This window comes from Sciurus carolinensis, chromosome 3, assembly GCF_902686445.1.
Source record: "Sciurus carolinensis chromosome 3, mSciCar1.2, whole genome shotgun sequence".
Lineage (NCBI taxonomy): Eukaryota > Metazoa > Chordata > Mammalia > Rodentia > Sciuridae > Sciurus > Sciurus carolinensis.
In genome coordinates, this window is record NC_062215.1 from 33513974 (window position 1) to 33536094 (window position 22121).

At 39.0% G+C, this 22121-nt stretch overlaps 2 protein-coding genes across 9 annotated transcripts in view; one reads left to right on the top strand and one right to left on the bottom strand.

Moving 5' to 3' along the window:
* Positions 1 to 11234, top strand: part of Ppm1e (protein phosphatase, Mg2+/Mn2+ dependent 1E) — a 168056-nt gene extending 156822 nt beyond the window's left edge. The window contains exons 7-8 of one of the 2 annotated variants that reach the window (XR_007107575.1): positions 6239 to 7723; positions 8213 to 11234. Coding sequence is in view for 1 of the 2 variants with exons in the window: in XM_047542828.1 (XP_047398784.1) it covers positions 6239 to 7275 (1037 nt within the window). In the remaining variant the exon portion in view is untranslated. Of the gene's footprint in view, positions 1 to 6238 lie in introns of both variants that reach the window. The other variant, XM_047542828.1, reaches the window with a different exon arrangement.
* Positions 1 to 22121, bottom strand: part of Trim37 (tripartite motif containing 37) — a 180169-nt gene that overhangs the window by 24306 nt on the left and 133742 nt on the right. For 4 of the 7 annotated variants that reach the window (XM_047542823.1, XM_047542821.1, XM_047542826.1 and 1 more), the window contains one exon: positions 20970 to 21048. In XM_047542823.1, the coding sequence (XP_047398779.1) occupies positions 20970 to 21048 (79 nt within the window). Of the gene's footprint in view, positions 1 to 8812; positions 9092 to 20969; positions 21049 to 22121 lie in introns of those variants that run through there. The other 3 variants (XM_047542827.1, XM_047542824.1, XM_047542822.1) reach the window with 1 other exon arrangement.

A 22121-nucleotide genomic window follows, 5' to 3' on the forward strand; every position in this document is an offset into this window, starting at 1 on the left:
CTCAGGTGGGGCCCTGAGTTTGTTATTCTAGGCTTTGTGGTTTACCTTTATTTTCCAGTTTTTAGAAGAGAATAAATCAAGATATATCTACACAGATGATATATATATATTGCAATTCTTAGTCTCTGCCTCCCTAAAGAAATGAAGTAACTGGATACAGGGTTAGCATGGATTGGATAGAGTTCACATCTAATCCCCAAATTTAGTTTATTACCACCAAAAAAATTTCAGAACAGTACGAAAATCTGAAAGGATTGATTTAGTTTCACCACTGATTTGAGTTCTTCCCACTCTTTGGGAAGGTGCTGGCAAGCTGTGAAGTGGCCCAAATATGAGCAGCAGAAGGCTGAAAGAGAAATAAAGCTAAAAGATTCTACAAATACCTCCTGAAAAATTGAGAGTTACTTTTACCTTACACTGAGGGAGTTATTAAGACCTCTGGAATAAGGCCAAAGGTAGAAATTCTCATTTCTAAAATACACTCCTATATAGAATTATTTTTGACAATTCCAACCAAAGGCTGCTTCTTCTTCATCTTGTCTTTGTCAGAAGGGTATCTTTAGTGCTTGTTATAGAACCAATTTACTAGAGAGGATACTTGCCCTTTCTTCATTCTAAAAATAGAACACAAAGTGAAATTAAAGTAGGGGAAGAGTTTCCTTGACCAAGTGACGATCTAAGAAGGTAAACGTCATGGAGGAAGTGACTTTTGAGTTGGATGGAGAGTAAGGTTTAGGAAAGGAAATCCCAGGTACACAGAGGACTATAAATACCTGGGAGTTTGAAAGGGCATGATGTGTTTTAAGAATAGCAACAAACACAGGAGGCTGGAACAGAGGCGGGGGAGTGGTAAGAGATTAGAAGTGTTGTTGCCAGATGTGAAGGACTTCATAGTTGAGGCTAAGTAGTCCGGACTCTACCGGGAGATAGCAGAGGGGCCACAAGATCAGGTTTGTATTGATAAAGATATACACTCTCACAGTACAGAAGAGGGGTTAGAACAGCAAGAGCCTAGAAGGGAGGTCACTCAGGAGGCTGGGGATATGGAGGAGGGAGACACAATGGGAGGTTGTAGGGAAGAGGAAAGCTAATTTCCAGGTTTCTTACTTGTGACTGGAAAGAGCATTTGTTTAAAAAAAAAAAAAAAAAAAAAAGCAGCAGTTTGGAGGTGGGGAAAACAGATAATGAGTTTGGTTTGCACATATTTTATATTATAGGTAGCTATGGGGATGACTTGGAAGAGAATTAGTATGCAGTTGGAAATATAGATCTGGAGTTCAGCTGAGAGTTCTAAGTTGGAGACAGAGCTTTGGGAACTCATCCTGTTTTAGCAATGATATTAACAATCACTCTGATATATGTATAAATACAAGTATCTGAAACTATAGGCATGGGTGATACTGTCCAAGAAATATGTTGTGTGAAGACCCCAAGATGAGGCTCATTACTTAAGGTAGAACAGCGTGATCAGGTTTTCTGGGTTTGTACCTTGACTGCCACTTTACAGCCTGTGGACCTTGGGAGATTTCTGCATCTATCTGCTCCTTTGTAAAATGTCAATAATAACAATACCTAGATCCTGAAATTTTTATATTGAATGATGCAGCACATGCATCATATCTAGAACCAGTCTGGCACATTCTGAGCACACAGTGATTGTTAGTGCTGTAGTTAAGTGAAGAAACCAATGAAGACAAGATGCAAACAGAGATTTACGTAGGCTATTACAGATGCTGGGAAAAGAGGATTTCTACACGTGAGCAGTCAGCGGTGTCAAGTGCCACAGAAGCCAAGTGTGAAGTGGGTTTAAAAATGATCTGGATTTAAAATTTGGAATAATTGGTGATATTTGAAAAAACAATTTAGATTGGTAGGTGGAAAGATTTATCGTCGGGTTCAAAAAACAATCAGGTAAGGAGAAACAGGCATAATGTGTAGATCTAGTTTTTTGGGCAGTTTGACGGTGAGGGGGAGAAAGTGCTACTGCTGGTTATGCTTCCTCGAGTGTTTGAACGCTAGAGAAGCACGCAGAGGCAAGCATGGAGAGCAGGTTTTACTTAAAGGTAGTAACAGGCTTCTCCAGGGAGAAGGAGGGAGCCATGGCTGGTAGTCTGGTATCGCAGGAAGTGTGAGTGCCCTGTCCTATTCATAGACTACAGTTTCCTTTGTTCTCCTGCTCTCCCTGCACCCCTTATTTTTCTCCTCCTTGCCTATGTGACTATGGGCCCAAGAAATGGTGGTGGGATGGCCAAAGGGTGGGAAGCAGATGGGCTGGGGGAAGGGCCTAATGGAGTGAGCCAGGCAGGTAGCAGCCCTGGGGGCATTAATTAGCAACTGTCTGCAACCTTTTCGACCTTTTCGGAGGGGTAGTATAGGCAGGTAATCTGGGTAATCAAAGTGCTGTGGAGACATTGACATTCCAACTTCCCAGATCCAAACTAGCCTCCATTTTCTCCATTCAACCCAATCACCTATCTAGCCTAACTGCCTGTCTTTAATAAACAGTGTGGTGGCTTGAGGGGCAAAGCTGATTTGGGAAGGGCTGCTGCCATTGCTTCTGTTTTTAGGATGAAGAGATTTTAGATTTGAGCCTGTTCGTAAGAAAAAGAGAGTAAACAGAGGAGAAAGTGAAAATGAGAGAGTAGCCAGAGACCTACGGCGACAGCACCCACACACAGGTTAGCTCTGAAAAGGGGAAAGGGAGATCTCTGAGAAAATGGTACTGTCACAGGTGAATCTCTTGCTCAGGAGGCTGAGGCAAGAGGATCACAAGTTCCAAATCAGCCTCAGCCACTTAGTGAGGCCCTGTCTCAAAATTTAAAAAGGTCTAGGGATGCGGGTTAGTGGTCAAGCACCCTGAGTACCAAAAAATGGAAAAAAAAAAAAAGTTCATCTACCAAAATTCAGTAGCTTAATTAGATTTATGAAATTGAAGAATGTAGAAAGATTTTGAGAACTCATGGAATAAACAGGAGCTAAAGAGGAAGGGACAAGAGAAAGCACTATTTTCTACTTAGAAAATAAGTGATAAGCTTTTCTGTTGTATCTCCCTATGAGCCCTTCAGATTTATGATCCAAAGTTGGCAGAAGCACGGTATGTTTCCTAGCAGATGGAGAGAGAGGTCTGAAGACAAAGGATGTTGTCATTTCTACCGTGAGATGGATATTCATGCCCTCCTACCAAATTTGGGGGCGAAATGTCATGAATTTGACACCCAACAGTAGAGCAGGTGAAAATCCAGAATTTTGGCAGCATTTTCTCTGTGCAAATCTTTGTATGTTCTGTTCCAAACTAACAGTTGCAGTAGTCTTTTAATTGTAGTACTAAAACAAGATTTTTGGGAACAGTTTGACTCAGATCACATTTATTTTTAGAGGTGGAATTTTTTTAAAAAATGGTAATTCAGTCAGGTATAGTGGAGAAATTAAGTGGACAGTGAAACCCATGACTGGAAATATTAATTAGCTCTAACAGGTAGGCTACTGGGAGGCATTATAGTAAAGAAGTGAAACTGGCTGGGCTCAGTGGCGCTCATCTGTATTCCCAGTGGCTCCGGAGGCTGAGGCAGGAGGATCTCAAGTTCGAGGCCAGCCTCAGCAACTTAGTGAGACCCTCTCACAAAATTCAAAATAAAAAGGGCTGGAGATATAGCTCAGTTTGTGGAGTGTTTGCCCTGCATGAACACGGCCCTGATTTCAATCCCCAGTACCACTGGGGGGGAAAAAAAAAAAAAGAATAAGAAGAGGGCCAGGGATGTAGCTCAGTGATAGCGCACCTTGGATTAAATTCCCAGAACAACAAAAAAGTGAAACTGGTAAAATCAAAACTATGCTTGAGAAAGATGTTTTGACTATACTCTAAAGAAATAATGAAGAAGATCCTTTACATGAGTAAGATGAGGGAGTTACACATTGGAGACTAGAAGGTCGTGAAGTTGAGCATGCACACACAGGGTAAAAAGACGAGGATCTTAGTTCAAGTAATTCTGTTGTTCTCATATCCAGCTGCGCCACCTGCTGGACAGGTAGGGCATGTTGACCACATTGGTTCCAATATTGAACTTTCTGGGCCTATTTGAGGATTAAACAAAGATATGAAATGTTGGAAAGGAATCTTTTTTGGGCAAGAGAGAACCTATAACAGATATGAGAAATGGCCAGGTCACTTAAATAGTTACCTTCATTTTATCTTCCCCTAATCAAAAAGTTTATTGTAGTGCAAAGACAATAATCAGTGAGTTGTATAGGCAGTAACTGGAAGAGCTAGAATTTGGAGCCAGGCAATCTAGACACCAGTGTTGGTGTCCTTAACCACTAAGTTATATGCCACTCCTTCACCTATAGCTGAGAGGTTGAGGACACCAGTTAGGCTCTTACTCAAAGGAAAACAAAGGTAAACAGTGAATGGAGCTGTCTAGTGCTCTGGATGTCAGAGTTCCAGAGGTTTCCTTTTGTGGTACTTAGGAATGAACCCAGGGGCTCTACCACTGAACTATATCCCTAGCCCCTTTTATTTTTTGTTTTGAGACAGGATCTAAAGTTACAGAATTGTAATCTTCTACCTCAGCCTCACAAGTAGCTGGGATTACAGGCCCACACCAAAGGCTGTGTCAGTGATCGGTTATCTCAGTTATCTGGTGATAGAAACATGGGCCCAAGGTCTCTAGCTTCTCTCTGTACACATTAGTCCCCAACATTTGCCTCTGTGTCATTACTTATGCTATTCCCTCAAGCAAAGGTGATAACTAACATATTCTTCAAGGCTTAGCTCAAAATTCATTCTGTGAGTAAAGGAACTAAGCAAGGCAAGAAAGAAAGGCCTACTGGGGCCTTGGGCCAGGGAGGGGTGAGCAGTGTCACAGTTGTTAAGAAGTAGGGGGATTAACAGTAAAGATGTAGAGGGGGGTAATCAGAGACACAGGAAGAAAGCAAGAACATGGTAATCTGAGGACAAGAGAAAAATGGTTGCATAATTTGTGTCTGTTCTCTAGAAAAAAAGTAGAAAGCCAAGCAGACTAGGAAAGGAGACCTGCATTCAAGTTCCCTTGTGTGAAGCCTGGCTTGAGGAACCACACTTGAATTTTTAAATCCCTTGTAACTCAAACCTTTCTCTGTGCTCACAACATGAAATTGTTTGATTTCCAAGTAAGGACAGAACAAAAACTGTTTAATGAAGAGAATGACCAGAATTTTGGTTTTATTTTTTTCAATGTGAACTTGTTCTCAAGTCAGTTTAATCAAACCTAACTACTAGTAAAAAACAGTGAAATGATGGCATTTGCAGGTAAATGGATGGAATTGGAGAATATCATGCTAAGTGAAATAAGCCAATCCCAAAACACCAAAGGCTAAATGTTTTCTCTGATAAGTGATGCTGATCTACAATGGGCGGGGGTGAGGACAAATGAAGGAACTTTGGATTGTGCAGAGGGGAGTGAAGGGAGGGGAGGGGAGGTAGGGAGGGGAAGGACAGTAGAATGAGAGGGACATTATTACCCTATGTACACATATGTAGCAGTACTGGTGTGACACTAGAGGAATGAGAAGTTGAGCTCCATTTGTGTACAGTGTGTCAAAGTGCATTTCTACTGTCATGTATAACTAATTAGAACAAATAAAAAAAACAGATGTACTAAATCAACAAAGCTTTCCTATGTAGGACTGAATTTCTCAGTATAGCAACAAACTTAGATTTGATATTAGTTGCTGCCATACTCGGCAAAGCCTAAATAATAGCCAGAGGCACAAGATTCAGAGTATAAACTAGATAAGGAATGAAGCCCAGTGACTGGCAAATTTTTAACTGGGATTAAGCCATAAGCAGAATCTGATTAACAGAACATTTTATCTAAAATTATTTGGTAAGTTCTTTTTATTAAATCACAGAGGGAGCTGTGTTGGCATATGCCTGTAATCCCAGTGACTAGGGTGGCTGAGGGTGGAGGATCTCAAGTTCAAGGCCAGCCTCAACAATTTAGCAAAATAAAAATTAAAAAAGGACTGGGGACATGGCTCATTGGTAAAGCGCCCTGGGTTCAAGATTCTTTTAGTCATTACTTTCCATCACTTTGTTTTCCTTTTAGTTCCTCTCCTTTACATGGCTCCTGTCCCTTTTCTATTAAAAAAAAGAAAAGAAAAAAGAAAAAAATATATATTCTTGGAATTGGCCATAAATGTTTTAAGCATGCCGGTAAGCCAAAGTCTGCTTTCTGATGCTCCCATTTTTTAAATCCTACAGGAGATGCTGAACACAAGCCATATATCTGTGGGGATGCAGATTCTGCGTCAACTGTTTTGGATGGGACAGAAGACTACCTCATTCTGGCCTGTGACGGCTTCTATGATACTGTGAACCCCGATGAGGCAGTGAAAGTTGTGTCTGACCACTTGAAGGAGAATAATGGAGACAGCAGTATGGTTGCCCACAAATTAGTGGCATCAGCTCGTGATGCTGGGTCAAGTGATAACATCACTGTTATTGTGGTATTCCTGAGGGACATGAACAAAGCTGTAAATGTTAGTGAGGAATCAGATTGGACAGAGAACTCTTTTCAAGGAGGGCAAGAAGATGGTGGGGATGATAAGGAGAATCATGGAGAGTGCAAGCGCCCTTGGCCTCAGCACCAGTGCTCAGCACCAGCCGATCTAGGCTATGATGGGCGTGTGGATTCGTTCACTGATAGAACTAGCCTGAGCCCAGGGTCCCAAACCAACGTGCTGGAAAACCCAGGCTACCTAGATCTCACACAAATAGAAGCAAGCAAACCTCACAGTGCCCAGATTTTGCCATCAGTTGAGATGTTTGGTCTTGGTGCACCAAAGCAAGCAAATCTTATAAATGAGCTAATAATGAAGGAAAAATCAGTTCGATCATCATTGCCTGAATGGAATGGTGCTGGAGAGTTTCCAGGGCAGCAGATATACAGAATGGAGAGCTTGTCTCTTGTCTGTTCTGGGTTGGAAAATGAACAGTTCAAATACCTGGGCAAAAGGGTTTCTAGATTGTATCATTTACGCCACTACTACTCCAAGAGGTGGCATGGATGCAGGTTTAATCCAAAGTTTTATTCATTTCTCTCTGCTCGAGAGCCTTCCCACAAAATGGGCATCAGCCTGTCCTCACTTATTCGAAGTGGGAAGAGAAATAGGATGTTAAGAAGTTACGTGCCATGGAGGGAACACAGTTGGAAAGGGTATGGTGAAAATACAGTGAGAAAGATCAGAAAGGGTAATGATATTCCACACGCAGATCTTCTCTGGAGCTATAAAATATAATACTTTTTCTTTACAGTAGGCTAGCTAGCTATCCCTCAAAAACAACACTATCAGAGTAGAAACAAGGTAGACATTTCTAAACACATGTGCTTCATTATGAATCCATGGATGGCTCAATTCTTAAATGTAAATAGATCTCTAGGAAACTCAAATTATAGTGTTTTCAATCTAAAAAAGTATTGGCGGTTTCACTAGCAAAATTATACAACTGGTCCCTGTGATGTGTCTCTACACCTACATACACCCCCTTTCCAGCACCCCTTCACGTCACTAGTGGAAGCTTGAAAGTTATTTCAGTCAGGATATATCGTGTTGAAATCGCAACTCAGTTGAAATCTGGTCTGATGTGCCTAATCTACTTACAGAGAACAATGAAGAATTAACTTCACTTGGGAAACATCCCTCAAGATCCTGGGGACTATGAAAGATTTCCCTGCCCCTTTTTTTGGTAGGTGAAAGACTAAAAGCCATATGGGTTTTAACTGGTAATAATGAAAGTGGAAAACTAGTGTCAAAGTGTCAATCTCAGGATTGTGAGGCAGTATATAATCAAATGATTTACTGATTTTTTTTCTGTAACATGAAACATTTTGAATTAAATATTTCCTAGGGCAGTAGTTACTTGGGGATTTCATAACCTGTTATGGTGCTTTTGGTGGAGTTTTTATTATTTGTCATTTTAGGAGACCACTGTCAGCTGGTTTTCATCTATGATGCTAATGTGTTTTTCACTGTACCTCATCTCAGGAATAAAACCGGTTTAATAGAGATGATGTCAGGTACAAATATACAAGATCAAAATGCCATTTAAAAAGACGATAGTTAAATACCGTTTTAAGTTCACACATAGCAAAGACATGTACTACTATAATATAAAAAGTGGCTTTGAAGAATGAAAAATGCCAGTTTTAACTTCTCTAAAATTGTTTTTCCCAAGGGAATGAAGTAATTGGTATGGAGGAGACTGAAAGTACTGCTTAAAGTGAACCCAGAGGCCAAATGCAAAAGAAAATGCAGATTACTGAGCCAGGTCTGTTTAGTTTTAATTGGAAGATATGAGCCAGAGTCCTGCTACATGCAACTTGAGACTGCACGGATAGGATGTGTTCATTTGAATATTTAGTTCTATTTGGTAATTTTGCTATTTCTCCTGTTTTAAGCCAGAAGCTTATATTCAACTTAAAGCAGCAAATAAATTATCAGATTCATTCAGTGAAGCACCCTGATTCTCTCAGAACCATGGATGGCCCTACCCTAGTCAACTAGGGACCAGCCATGCCCACAGACAGGAGCCCTGCTGTACGCACAGGTCACTCATGCAGCTGGATGCACTGAATGCTATTGCTGAGAAATGTCCACCATCTAACATCATGTTGTACATGCTAATACAATTGCTTTATGTTCCCTAGACCCTCAGAGTCGGACTAAAACTCCAAAACTGTAAAGACATAGACGACTACAGCATATTACAGGGGCCAGTATGGCTATATCATCAAGTAATTAAAACAACAACAACAGATTAACACTTTAGCAACAATCAGATTGTTAATCTACAGATTTTATTTTTTTTAAATTTGGATGTTGAGTAGAGATTTTCATTATTTTTTGTTTTCTTGACTTTGAAGTAATTTATTCTTTCCTCAGTCTTGTGACACATGGATGAAAAGGAGAGAGTAAGTACGACTCCAGCTATGTTAGTTTCTCATCATTCTGATGCTTTGCCCCATACATGTACCTCACTTATATCTGTCATTTTCTGAAGCCTAGAACTTGTTGACAAGCCTTCAGATGCAGTCTCAGTTTCAAATCAGATTATCTAAGGAAACAAAACACAGGCAGCATTGGTATACGTTATAGTCCAAAATGCTTAGCTGAGTAAAAACAAGTTTTTTTAAAAAAGAATTTTCTATAGTTGTCTATTGGTAATGCTTTTGATCAGATTTGGTAAAAGGAAAGAAGTCACAGTGATAAGCTTTTTTAGGGAGGAAAAAGATGGTTGGATGAAACTGGGACAAACACAGACCCATTTTTAAAGGTCTGGGTTTTGTAGGTCTGACTACATAGCAGTGTTAACTCCATTTCTCATATCACTAGCTCTCTAGAAAACAGAAAAGTAGTTCTAGTGTGGTCAATAAACCAATATTGTAAAAAAAATAGCAACTATTTTGTTCACAACATGCATACTCATAGGGTAGTTAGGTACCATTTGTAAGGTAAGTCCTTTAAAATCCTATAATACTTATTAAAGTAGTGGTTATTGGTCTGATATATGCTGCTCTTGGTTCTATACACTAGATAAAAAGCAGTGCTTTGTGAAATGCAGTGTTAATCTTAACGCCACTGGTGATAGAAAGTAGCTCCCTTCAGTTCAAATCCTGTGCCCTTATTTGCTGCTTGCTAACGTAAGCAATAAGTAACCCTCTAACTAATGGTATCTACACATTTCTGTAACTTGTATTTAATGATGGTGTATCTGGTGATTGTAAAAATATTAGATATAAAAGTATAATATATACTAACTGTTAATGCTGAGGTATAGTCCAAATTATGTGTTTTGTACCTTTATTCATCGTGTAATTTAGTGGTGGTGAAAGTTCTACACTCAATCCATAAAGAGTGGCAGTATCCCTTTTTCAACTTAACATGATCTGCATCAATTTGTTTGCCTGCTAAACAAGTTTTGTTAGAATAGGAAATAGTAAAACAAATATAAACAAGAAAAGTGTAGTACTGGTTAGGGAAAAAGACTTCGAGTCACCATCTGAAGTTATTACAAACTCCTTGTACATTCACTGTGAGTTTCCAGGGGAGTTAGTCCCTAATTTAAAGGTTTCCTTTTTCACTTTCTAGATGTATACTTTTGAGGGACATCTGAGGTTAGGCAACATCACAGCACCAAATACTTGGGGCTCTTAATCCCATTTAGGTCTGTACTACAGGGGTCAGGTTAGAAACACATGTATATATCTTTTCTTTACCTAGAAGTGCCATCCATTGTCCTTGAAATAAAGCCACTAAAGTTCCTATTACATTTAATTTGAAGTAGGAGGCTCCTTGAACATAACACCTTATCCAAGGACAATGTCAATCATATCAATGTCAACACTGAGTCTAATTCTGACCACGTTGATAGTGGTAGAGCATCAACACTGCATTTTCATGACAGCCACACTCCATTGTTGAAACACTGTGCCAGTAAGAAGCGCAAAGTCCATTGGGCAGGTGAGAATGACCCACTTACAGGTGAGACTGCTGTGTGCGGGTACTGTGAGAAAATTATCTCAATTAATTTTAATTTTTAAACTTGGTTCACTCAATGAGCATTCTCACCTAAGCAAGGCCACAGAAGGATACTACAATTTAGTTCACACTTTATCTTGGGACAATTTTTTTTTATCATAAATTAGCACCTCTGAAAATCATGTGATATTAAAAGATAGATACCCACTCTTGTTCTGACCTGTGAAATGATTGTCTTTTTTCAAAACAAAATGATACTGCCAGTATTAAAACACAGCTATCTTCCAGACATATGGTACTGTATTGAAAAAATAATTACTTCCTCCAGCGGCATTTTATGTATTTTGAAGACTATTTTATTCTACTAATTAGGAAAAAAATGAAATAGGACAGGGAACTCCAAACTATTGAAAAGGAAATACTTTAATTAACTTTGATGTATTAAATAATTCAGATACATCATTGTTAACTCTCTAGGTGCTCTTTGGTGGGAGACAGGCTTTCTCTTGTTTATGACATTTCTCTGCAAAGAATTCTTTATGGAGTGAAGTGAATAATTTCTTATCAAGTAATATCAATTTACAAACCTGCTGTACAGATCACTTTTGAGTTCAGTTGTAATCATGAGTGATCCTTCACATTTTATTTATTCAAACTGTTCATTCAGGTAAAGAATATGTTGAAATTTTGCCAATATCTTAATAAAACCCAGCAATTTAAAACCACTCAGTCATTTGTCTTTTTCTTTAAAAGAAAGCTAAATTATTTAGGCAAATTCCCTCAGAACTGGTGGGAAAAAAAGCATCCTGGGAATTTCTTAAGTCAATTAAGAATATTTGAAGAAAAGTGCAAAAAGCCAAAAAGAGATGCTTCTCATCTTTATCCATGGTATCCCCATTGGTTTGGTTTGGGGAAGCAAGCACCCCAAGGACTTCATTCCTCGAACACTGCACCCAACTTTTGCTTCACTTTGCCCATTTAATTTCAAAAGGTCTGCTGAGAGTGGAGGCAAGAAGTGAAGCCAATTGAGCAAGAAATGGAACTAAGCCTCCAAACAAGTAAACCTCGTTAACACAGCACTGTTATCTTCTGTTCACCATTAAGGCTTTAAAACTTCACACAGCTACAACTCCTAATTACCTAAACTCCTAATTCCCTAAATTCATTCAGTACTTAGCATGACTTTATGTACAGAAAAAAAAAAAAGTTTTGAAAGGTGAACGGATTTGCTAAATCAGGGAACAATTTCTACTGAAAAAAATTCTATCCCCTAAAAGTTGGTATTACTTAATTCAAAAAGAATATTTCGCTTTGAAACCGTAGCATACAGCCAACTTTTAAGGCATAATTTGAACTGAGTGGAAATTTACTAACCCTACCAAATCATCAGAAATGACTGACTGGGGCTAGAATTATATAGCTCAGAGGGAGGGTAGTTGCTTAGCATGCCACAGTGCCATGTCTAGGTGTCACAGTGCTAGAACACTTGCATAGCATGGGTAAGGCCCTGGGTTCGATCCTCAGCACCACAAAAATATAAAGAAAAAAAGGTACTGTGTCCACCTACAACTAAAAAAATCCATATAAAATAAAAAGTGTCTGGACTGATAGAGGGTCGTCTCCCCCCTGGAAACCAGGCCTTCTGCATGGTACACTACATCTATTTATTGTCTTAAGGAGTGAAAACATTTGCTTGCCTTAGGAACAAACTTTATGGTACTTCAAACAAATGGGGTTCCTTCCTGAGACACTCAAAACTGTTTTTTAGTTATTGTTCAGTTAAAAAAAAAAAAATGCTCTTCACTGATTTCACTCCAGTCATGGAACCTCCAAGAAAGATCCGGGCCTCATGGTGCAAGCAGGGTCTCTCACAGGTTCTAACTGTTCTGATTCTGCTTTAGTACCAGGGAAACAAATGTGAAAAACTGTCCAAAATGATTCACATTTGGAGAAATAATTTTCCAATGAGTAGCCAGACAGAGATGAAAAGTGAAATGTCCCTGCCAGTCAATACTCTGGGTGATACGAAAGCCAGAGCATTTAAGCCAAGTGGAGTAGAAAGACAGCGAGAGGGAAGCCTAGGGAAGCCTAGGGAGAGCCTTTCCTGTGCTGCAGGACTTGGGCCAGCAATCTGGCTGCGCAGAGCAAGAACAGAAAAGCGGCAGCAGTCTCTAGAAATGTGTCTGCTCTAAGAGACAGACGAGTCCGCAATATGTCCCAAACTATAGATGGCTGATGTTATTACCATGTTCTCTTAGGCCTCTTTGGGCAGTTTTAAAACTTAAATCTAGACTATATAGTCATGTATTTATTGGATGATGTGGAACTGGAGGTAGAATAAGAACAAATCTAAAACTTTTACCTGGTAAAAACCAAAATGAATATGCAAAGAAGAAAATAGCTCTTGGAGTTTTCTATTTTCCAAACATACTTTTTTTTTTTTTTTTTTTTGGTACCGGGGACTAAACCTAGGGGCACTTAACCATGCCACAACCCCAGCCCTTTTTATTTTTTATTCTGAGACAGGGTCTAAGTTGTTTAGGGCCTAAGTTGCTGAGGCTGGCTTTGAACTTGCAATTCTGCCTCAGCTCCCCAAGCCCCTGGGATTACAGACATGTGCCACCATGCCCGGCACCCTATTTTCCAAATTTTTTTTACAAATCACCTCTTTAAAAGTAAAAAGAACTTGGATAAAAATGGCTCACTGTTTTCTGAATTACAGTTTTAAAATCATACTGTCTTTAATTCAACAAGTATATACTTCACAGGTAGCACTAGAAGGAATACTGCTTCCATTCCTATAGTGAAAAACAGCCAGATTAAGTACAAATTATGACTTTTTGAATCCACTGGAAAGTTGAAGAATAACCAACTGGCCTAACGCTGACAGAGGAGCAGGCTCTTCCGGGGGAGTGGAGACATGAGCATCAGCTTCCCTTGGGTAGCTATGAGAGGACACTGGAAAAAACAGCTAACGTGACAACTGGTGAAGGCAGAGAATGGGCTGGAAACAGTATGGAGTCCTGGGGGCCTCGGAAATTAGAGTCTACACTCTCTTCAGATTTTTCTTCACAAACTCTACCAAAGTGTTCACAGAAAAATGACTGGAAAGAGCCTTAACAAGTGTCAAGTATGGTGCAGACCCAAGAGAGGTAGACAACAACCTTGTGGGAAGGTCTAGAAACTCACCAGATCCATTCCCCTACCTCCTCTACGGAACAGAGGTGCTCTTCTACTGGAGGGGGAAATACTGCTCCCTTAGGGCACTGGTGCAGCCAGTTCCTGGAGCTGAGCAAAAGCAAAGGGAGGGGACAGGAGGAATGTCACTGGGCCTCCAACTAGATAGGAAGGGGCGAGTGAACTGAGGTTTTCTCCATCCAAACCTAGAGAGAGTGCCTAAAACTGGAGCTTAATCTGAGAATGTCAGCCCCTCCCCAGCCCCAGAAGTATACAGGAGCTGGATGTTCAGCTCAGTGGTAAAGCAATTGCTTAAGAGGCGCAAGGCCCTGGGCTTGCTCCCCACAGCCCCCAACGAAAATAAACAGACTCTCTGTGAGGTGCAAACAGAAGGTATATGCATAGGAGAGACACTGCCCTGGCAATCCAGCCCCCATCAGCAAAACTGAATATTGCTATAGGAACCTGAAGTCACTAAGGTCAATCATAGTGACAGCAAGCCTTGAGCCAAACTCCTGACTAGATTAATTCGATCTCTGCAGTGAAGGTCTTAAGCAGGAGACAAGAATTGCTCGTTTTCAGGCATGGTGGATTATTATCCACCAAAGCATCTAGTGTTCTACAAAACATACTTTGTTTCTTAACAAAACATAGAGGTACATGAAAAGGCAAGGAAAAAATGCACTCCGGGGGTTGGGGAGATAGCTCAGTCGGTAGAGTGCTTGCCTTGTAAGCACAAGGCCCTGGGTTCGATCCCCAGCACCCAAAAAGAAAGCACTCCGAAGAGATGAAGCAATCATCAGAAACCAGACACATACAACAGGTATTTTGGAATTGAGGTTTTTTGTTTTAGGCCAGAGCAGGGACTCAAACCCAGGACCTTGTACATGCTAGGTAAGTGCTCCAGTGCTGAGCTATACCCCAGCTTGAGCAAGAATTTTAAATAAATAAAATTAATAATGTTAAGGACAACAGTGGCTGACTAAGATCATGTGTGTGATATCAGCACAGAGGAGAACTAGTAAACCTGAAGGTAAGTCAACAAAAAGTTCCCATACACAACATAGCATGAGTGAAGGAACCAGAAAATAAACCCAGAACAGAATGAGGACACAGGAGCTGCACAAACATCAGTTTGCATACACATAATTAATGACACACACAAAACCATAGTCAAGAAGCTTAGAGAACAGAAAGCAAGATAAATACTAAAAACCCTACACTAAGAAAAAAACTAGGCTGGGGTTGTGGCTCAGTGGTAGAGCGCTCACCGAGCACGTGTGGGTCACCACAAAAAAGAATTTTAAAAAAGGTATTGTGTCCATTTACAACTAAAAACTATTAAAAAAAAAAAAAAAAAAAAAAAAGAATAAACCAGTCAATTCTACATGTTCTTTTCCAGGAAAAAGGAGATTCATTTTATGTGATCTGCATTACTCTATGGTTATAAAATCAGATGAAGACAAAGTAATAAAATTATGGACCAATATCCCTCATCAGTAGAGATGCAAAAATCCTCAGGAAAATATTAGCAATACAAATATCACCATGCACCTTAGAATGGCTAAAATAGCCAGGCATAGTGGCACTTGTCTGTAATCCTAGCTACTCAGGAGGCTGAGGCAGGATTCCCAAGCCTGAGGATTGCCTAGGCAATGTAGTGAGACCCTGTCACAAAATAAAAGGGGCTGGGATGTAGAGCTCTTGCCTACCATGTACTAGGTCCTTGGTTCAATCCCCAGTACCAGGAAAAAGGGAGGGGAAAAAAAAAAAGGAATGCCTAAAATAACCACTAAAAATTCCAAGTGTCTGTGTGTGGGGGATACAATTGGAACTCTAATTAATTAGTATCTGGTGAGAATGCAAAATGGTAGTGCTACTTAAAGTGTATCAGTTTCTTATAAAATTAAATATACATGACTTAGTACAATGAGTTCTGACACAAACTACCTGCAGTTAAGTCAATCAAACTTCAAAGATTTAGGGTCAACTCTTCTGTTAAAACTGTCCTCACTTAAGATACCAGCTTCAAGTTCAGGGGTCCCCAGGCCAACCTCACTTTGGACCAGATGGCTACAAGTTTAGGGGTTTCCACCATTCCACTGAGTTTGATAATTCATTAGAACAATGCACGGGAACTCAGGAAAGCACTTTACTTATGATTATAATTTTATTATGACAAAAGAAAACAACTGAACCAGCCAACACACAGGGTGAGGTTTGTGAGGGTCCAAAATGTGAAGGTTCTTTATCTTCCACGCTTGTTATCCTACAAATACATTGACATCATCATCATCATTCTAATAAATAATAATAATACTGATGCCATCCACAGAAGCTCTCTCAAGCTTCAGTATTCAGAGTTTTCGATGGTATTTCATTACCTAGGCATAACTGAATCACTGACAAGGAGGGCGAATTCAGCTGAGCTGATACCACATAGCCTCGAGCCTTAATCACATGTGGCCGGCCACCATCCTAAGTCATCTCATTACCATAAACTGGCAGGACCCAACATAAATAACTCCTAACACTTGGAAAATTTCAAAGACTTAGAAGACATTTCCTGGGACCTGGGATAGAGGCTAGCCAATTCTGTATTACACACTGGCAATCCCACCAGAAGGCATATAAAATCATAGAGAATAGTTATGCTTACATAAAAATCTATATACAAATATTTATAAGATTCACAAACAGCCAAACTGCAAATAACCTAAATATCCTTCAATGGGCAAATTCCAATATAACAGAATACTACTCAGCAATAGAAAAGGAGTTAAGTACTGATTCACACATGATGGATTAAAAACTGCATTTTACCACGTTAAAAGACTGTAAGTTGTGTGATTTCATTTATATGACTCTCTGGAAAAGGGAAAATCATAAGGCAGAGAAGCAAACAGTGATAACCATGAGTTTGGGCACGAGCTGTTTATGTACAAAGGGCTATCACAAGGAAATTTTTAGGGTGACTGAAAATGTTCTGTGTAGCACTGTGGTGGTGGATACACGACATCTGTCAAAACCCACAGAAAAGACTGAATTTTAATATATGTAAATTTTTAAAAAATCAACCAGGATGTGTGTAGGAGGACAGAAAGCAGACTGTAACAACGAATCTGAGTGTATTACAAATGAATCAGAGTCACAACGAAGAGGACAGGAAAGAAAGAACTAATGTAGTTTTGAATCTAAGGACCTAAAAAACTTTGTGGAAGTATTTTGACATGATCCTGAAAGACTAAAAGAACTACACACTAGCCAGGTGCAGTGGCACATAAACTCTAGTCCCAGCTACTTGGGGGACTGAGATAGAACTGCTTGAGCCCAGTTGGAGCTGAGCCTGAAATTACCATGTCAAATAAAACACAAAAACATGAGCACCAAACTCTAGGTGGTAATTTTTTTTTTTTCTCCTCACAAGGGGGTAGGTTAACAGTTCAAAAAGTACTTGATTTGTGCATTAGGGTTGAAAAGTAAGTAAATGTACTGCAGCTAAAGAGAGCCAGGCTTCTCACTGTTAGGCATGAAGTGAGGAGGAGGCTGGAATGAGCCCTGAGGAGCAGGACTGGTGGCACAGATATCAATACAGATTTATAATTGTCCCTGAAACCCCAAAGTTTTATACACACAGATACAGTAATACATATAAATGTGTGCATCTGCATGAGTCAGCACACACGCATTTCCTGTTCTAACCACTGAGAGGAACTAGAAGCAGTGAAGCTCTAATATCAAAATCTTTGTTTCTAAATATTTTCTAATAAAAGGAACCACAGTTCCTCAAGAAGCAGTTGATTTCACCATGGTGGCAGAGAAAATACTAGGGAGCTTAGAGCATCCTTTGGTGTCAAAGGAAAAAAAAAAAAAAGCTTAAAAGATTAAACAGACCAAAAGGGGACATCTCACAAGGACATAAAAACTTGAAAGTTTCCAGTGACCAAAACTGTAACAATCTGAGCTATGAAAATAATGATAATATTGGATCCTAATTCAAAGATTAAAACAAATATCCATTAGCCTGTACTGATGTAAGTGGCTAAAAATAAAAAATAAAAAACAAAAACAAAAAAAAAACATGAGCAAGAAGGGACTTTTCCTTAAAGAATTCTAATAATAAATACAGAAGAAAAGAAGAGCTAGAAAACTACTATTAGGTGGGCATGGCAGCACACACCCATAATAATGCTACTTGGGAGGCTGAGGCAGGAGGATCAAAAATTTAAAGACAGATTTTTTCCAACTTAGCAAGACCCTGTCCCAAAATAAAAAATAAAAAGGTCTGGAAATGTAGTTCAGGGGGAGAACACTTACCTAGTATGGGCAAGGACCTATGTTCAATCCTCAGCATTGCCAAAAACAAAAAACAAACAAAAAAATCCAGAAAAATACAAAGGGCTGAGGGTATGACTCAGTGATAGAGCACTTGTCTGGTATGCTCGAGGCTCTAGTCCTTCAGACCAAAACGAAACAAAAACAAAACCCCTAAAACCATGAACCTGTGGGCACACACAAAGTATCAGAGGAACACAAATAGAAAAACACTCTAGAAAACCCAAGGAACTGAAGACTGGAGGGAAACGTGATAATGAAATGCAATGTGGGATCCTTGAATGGATCCTGGAAAAGAAAAAGGATATTAATGAAATAACTGGTAAAACCTGGACAAATTCTATAATTCAGTTAATTGTACTGTAACCAAGATTTAATTTTGATCTTATTTATTTATTTATTTTTTGGTAGTACTGAGGCTTGAACCCAGGGGCCTTTCACACTCTAGGCAAATGCTCTACCACTGAACTAATCCCCAGCCCAGCTTGATCACTGTTCTATGGTTATACAAAGGCATTAACAAAAGCAGAAGCTGGACTAGATGGTATATCTCAAAATAAAGTTAAAAAAATAGGACGATCTTTAGGTTTTTAGTTACTAGTTATCAAAATATTGGGCTTGATTTAAGTGTAATGAACTGGAAAAAGCACTAGTCCAAGAGGTCATTCCATCTCTGTGTTGAACTTAAGAGCATCACATGACCTCCCTGAACCTCAGGTTCTTCTGCAAAGGGGGACAAGACACAACTCATCCAAAGGTTACAGAAGGATTCGATGACCCAAGTGGTCAAAGTTGTCCAGAAATGATATGTACATGCATAATATAAGCATTACTCCCACCTCTTTAGGCCTGAGAGAAGACCCTTATTAAGCAGAGGTTTTCTAGGAATTAACAGAAGATAAAAACACTAAATATTGAAGCAAAGTAACAGTGGAAAGAAATGCCCTTCAACAAAAGGTGTTTTTTTAAAAAAAGAAAAAAGTGAAGACCATTAGGGTACACAAAGTGGTGCAGAAGCTGGGCATGGTGGTGCACACCTGCAATCCCAGGGGGCTTGGGAGGCTGAGGCAAGAGAACAGGAGTTCAAAGTCAGCCTCAGCAGCTCAGTGAGGTCGAAGTAACTCGGCGAGACCCTGTCTCTAAATGAAATATAAAAAAAAGGGCTGGGGATGTAGTTCGGTGGTTAAGCATCCCTCTGTTCAACCCTCAGTATGGTGATGGGGGCAGTGGTGCAGGAAGGTAGGACAATCAGAGCAGAGCGAGGGATTCTTCCCCTGTGCCCCTGCCTATTCTCACTGCTACATAGTATCTAGCATGGCCAAGGCAGGCATGCTGCATCAATGAAGTGGGAAATAGTGTTCGTGATGTCATTAAAGAACTGGGAACAAAGCTGGGTGCACTGGGGCCCACACCTGTAGTTCCAGCTACTTGGGAGGCTGAGGAAGGAGGATCACTGGAGCCTAGGAGTTCAAGGACAACCCGGGAAACAACAGAGACACCCTGTCTAAAAAAGAAAGAACTGGAAACAGACTTGGTATGTAAAGTGGCTAGGAACTAGGAAAAGAATTATAACTTCCAAAGACTCCCCTACTAAAAGCTAACTAGTCTGAATTAAAAGTTATCATCTGCAGAAAAAGCTTTTGGTCTTCCAGGTTTACTATGATTATGGAAAAACTAAAAGACAAGCTGCCCATCACCCCTGTTCAAAAAAACGAGTTTGTCCACACTACTGAACAGCTACAAGCAAGAAAAATATAAAAATGGGTATCTGGTTCCACTTTTAATAAACTGCAGAGCCGCATTTCTCTCAAGTTAATTTTATTAATGAAAAGTGCAAACTACTTTGAAAAGACGCGAACTATGAGTCATACCATTTAGCAAGATATTAGATATGGAAAAGTGAATAACATTAAGTAAAACAAGCCTATGAGATGTCTCTCACATGTACATAAAGTTATTCATGCTTTTTCAACAATCTCTTGCTCATTGTAATTTCCACAAATATACAGTAGCTCAAACACAAATGCAGAAGCACAATGGCAAAGTTTGGCAATTATTTTGGGGTACTTATGAGTATGTAAGACAACCTGATATACATTTTGCTTTGATGTAAGCTATTGTGCAATGTGTGTGAATATTTAAATTCACTGACTCTGAAGCAATAGCCAATGAAAATAGTTTAAAAATATTTGTTGCACTGTAGTTATTTTATGAGGCAGAAAAAAAATAGTTTTAAATAATCTTATGTGTTTACATAACCAGGAACATAACCAATCCCCATTAACTAAGTTCATTTTAAATTACATATGCAAAGTCACACAACAGAAAGATGTGCCATTAAACAGTGTGCCTACACTTGAACAAGTGAGAAAAGATAAATAAACTTTAGTCTGTCAACATACTCCAAAGAGGAGATCCAGTCTAGTGTTACTTCGGTTATTCACATAAAGTGTCAACAGGACAGAATCTATAGGTAATTTTTCTATTCACTAATCTACAGACGCTAATGAAACAAACTGCGATTAAAACCCCAAATATAAAGGTAGTCATTTAAACATAACCAAAGACATAAGAGCACCAAGGATGAAGAGATTACTGAGTGCATGCACTGCCTCTAGTACGTTTTCTGGCAGTTACTGGTCTTCTGTTATAGGAAGTAAACTGCCTTTTGTGAATGTAATTTGCTAAATTAATCAAGGACAACACTGTTATTACATTAGGAAGAACTCTGCTCACACCGTTAGTTTTTTTCCATGTCCTACGGTCTTACTAGAACTGTGCTACTTTCTAACAGTTTCTGAATGACTATTTCAGGTGAGATGATTAAAAAAAAGCAAGACCTAAATCTGATTATGATGACTGATGACAAATTTGAGCACCAACTACAACAAAATTCAGGGTCAAGGTAGCTTGTAAGTCAATTCTCTTGATCTGGCAATTACCTTCCACTGTTTTCATCAGTACCAAAGTGGAGATTTTCAGGGTCTACTTGTTCTCCATCAGGAAAACTGGAGTGTGTATCTAAGAAAAAAAAAAAAGAAAAAAATTTAAATTAAAAGCAGATATAACAAAGTTATATCTTTCCCAACTCTTTAAATAATCTTACCAAATGTGTTAGTAACAAAGATGTGCTCAGCTGTAAGCAAATCTCTGTCTTCAGAGAATATGTGATTTGAGTCAGATGTAAGTAAATACAAAGGAAAATAAAGAAGAAAAAACAATGTGTAACAGACACCCACAGTTAGAAGATGAAAGGCACTGCCTTACTTTGTCCTCCTGGGGACACAGTGGGGGTAGTTGAAAAAATAAACAAGAAACAATGATGAGGTGTACTCTGAAGATTCAAGGTGCTGTAAACAAAATGTATTTGAAAGTCAACTAAAGTACACATGCAAACATCACTGAGAATTCCACCAGAATGCAAAATAACTTGCACAAAATCTGGGTGCTTATCTTAGAAGTAGAGGAAATTGCCTTAATACTTACAGATCATTCACTGCTTGACTCTATACTGAAAAAAAGATATTAGAACACTAGGGAAATATGTAAGATAAAAAGTTAACAAAGCACATAAGCCTGACAATGATGTCATTTCAGGAAATCTTGCAAAGGAATGCTCAGGTTAATTATTAAGGTCTCTGGATGACTTTAGGCCCTTATTTCTATAATTAACTAATACATACTTCCTTTATTTTACATGTATTTCTATATGATAGAATATGAGGCTGCCATAAAAATGAAGTTTATAAAATTTTAAATACAAATATATTTAAGTGAAAACAGAATACAAAACTATAAAATACAATCTCATTTAAGTAAAAGAAAGGCAAATAAAACCAGAAGAAAAGTTTTCCCTAAGAATCTGTTTTTATGGGGAGAGGAAGGAATAAAAAATAAATGATTCCATAATCTGAATGCACTTCTAAGAAATCAAAGCCATTTAAAAAGTCATAGAGTTGGCTTGGAAAAAAAAAAAAACTCTGAAAAGGGGTGGGGGTGGGAGAGAAATCAAACATCTGAAACTTCCCCAGAGGTTGGAAAACATTTTCCTATAAGGGGACAGATATTAAATATTTATGTATTACAGGCCACAA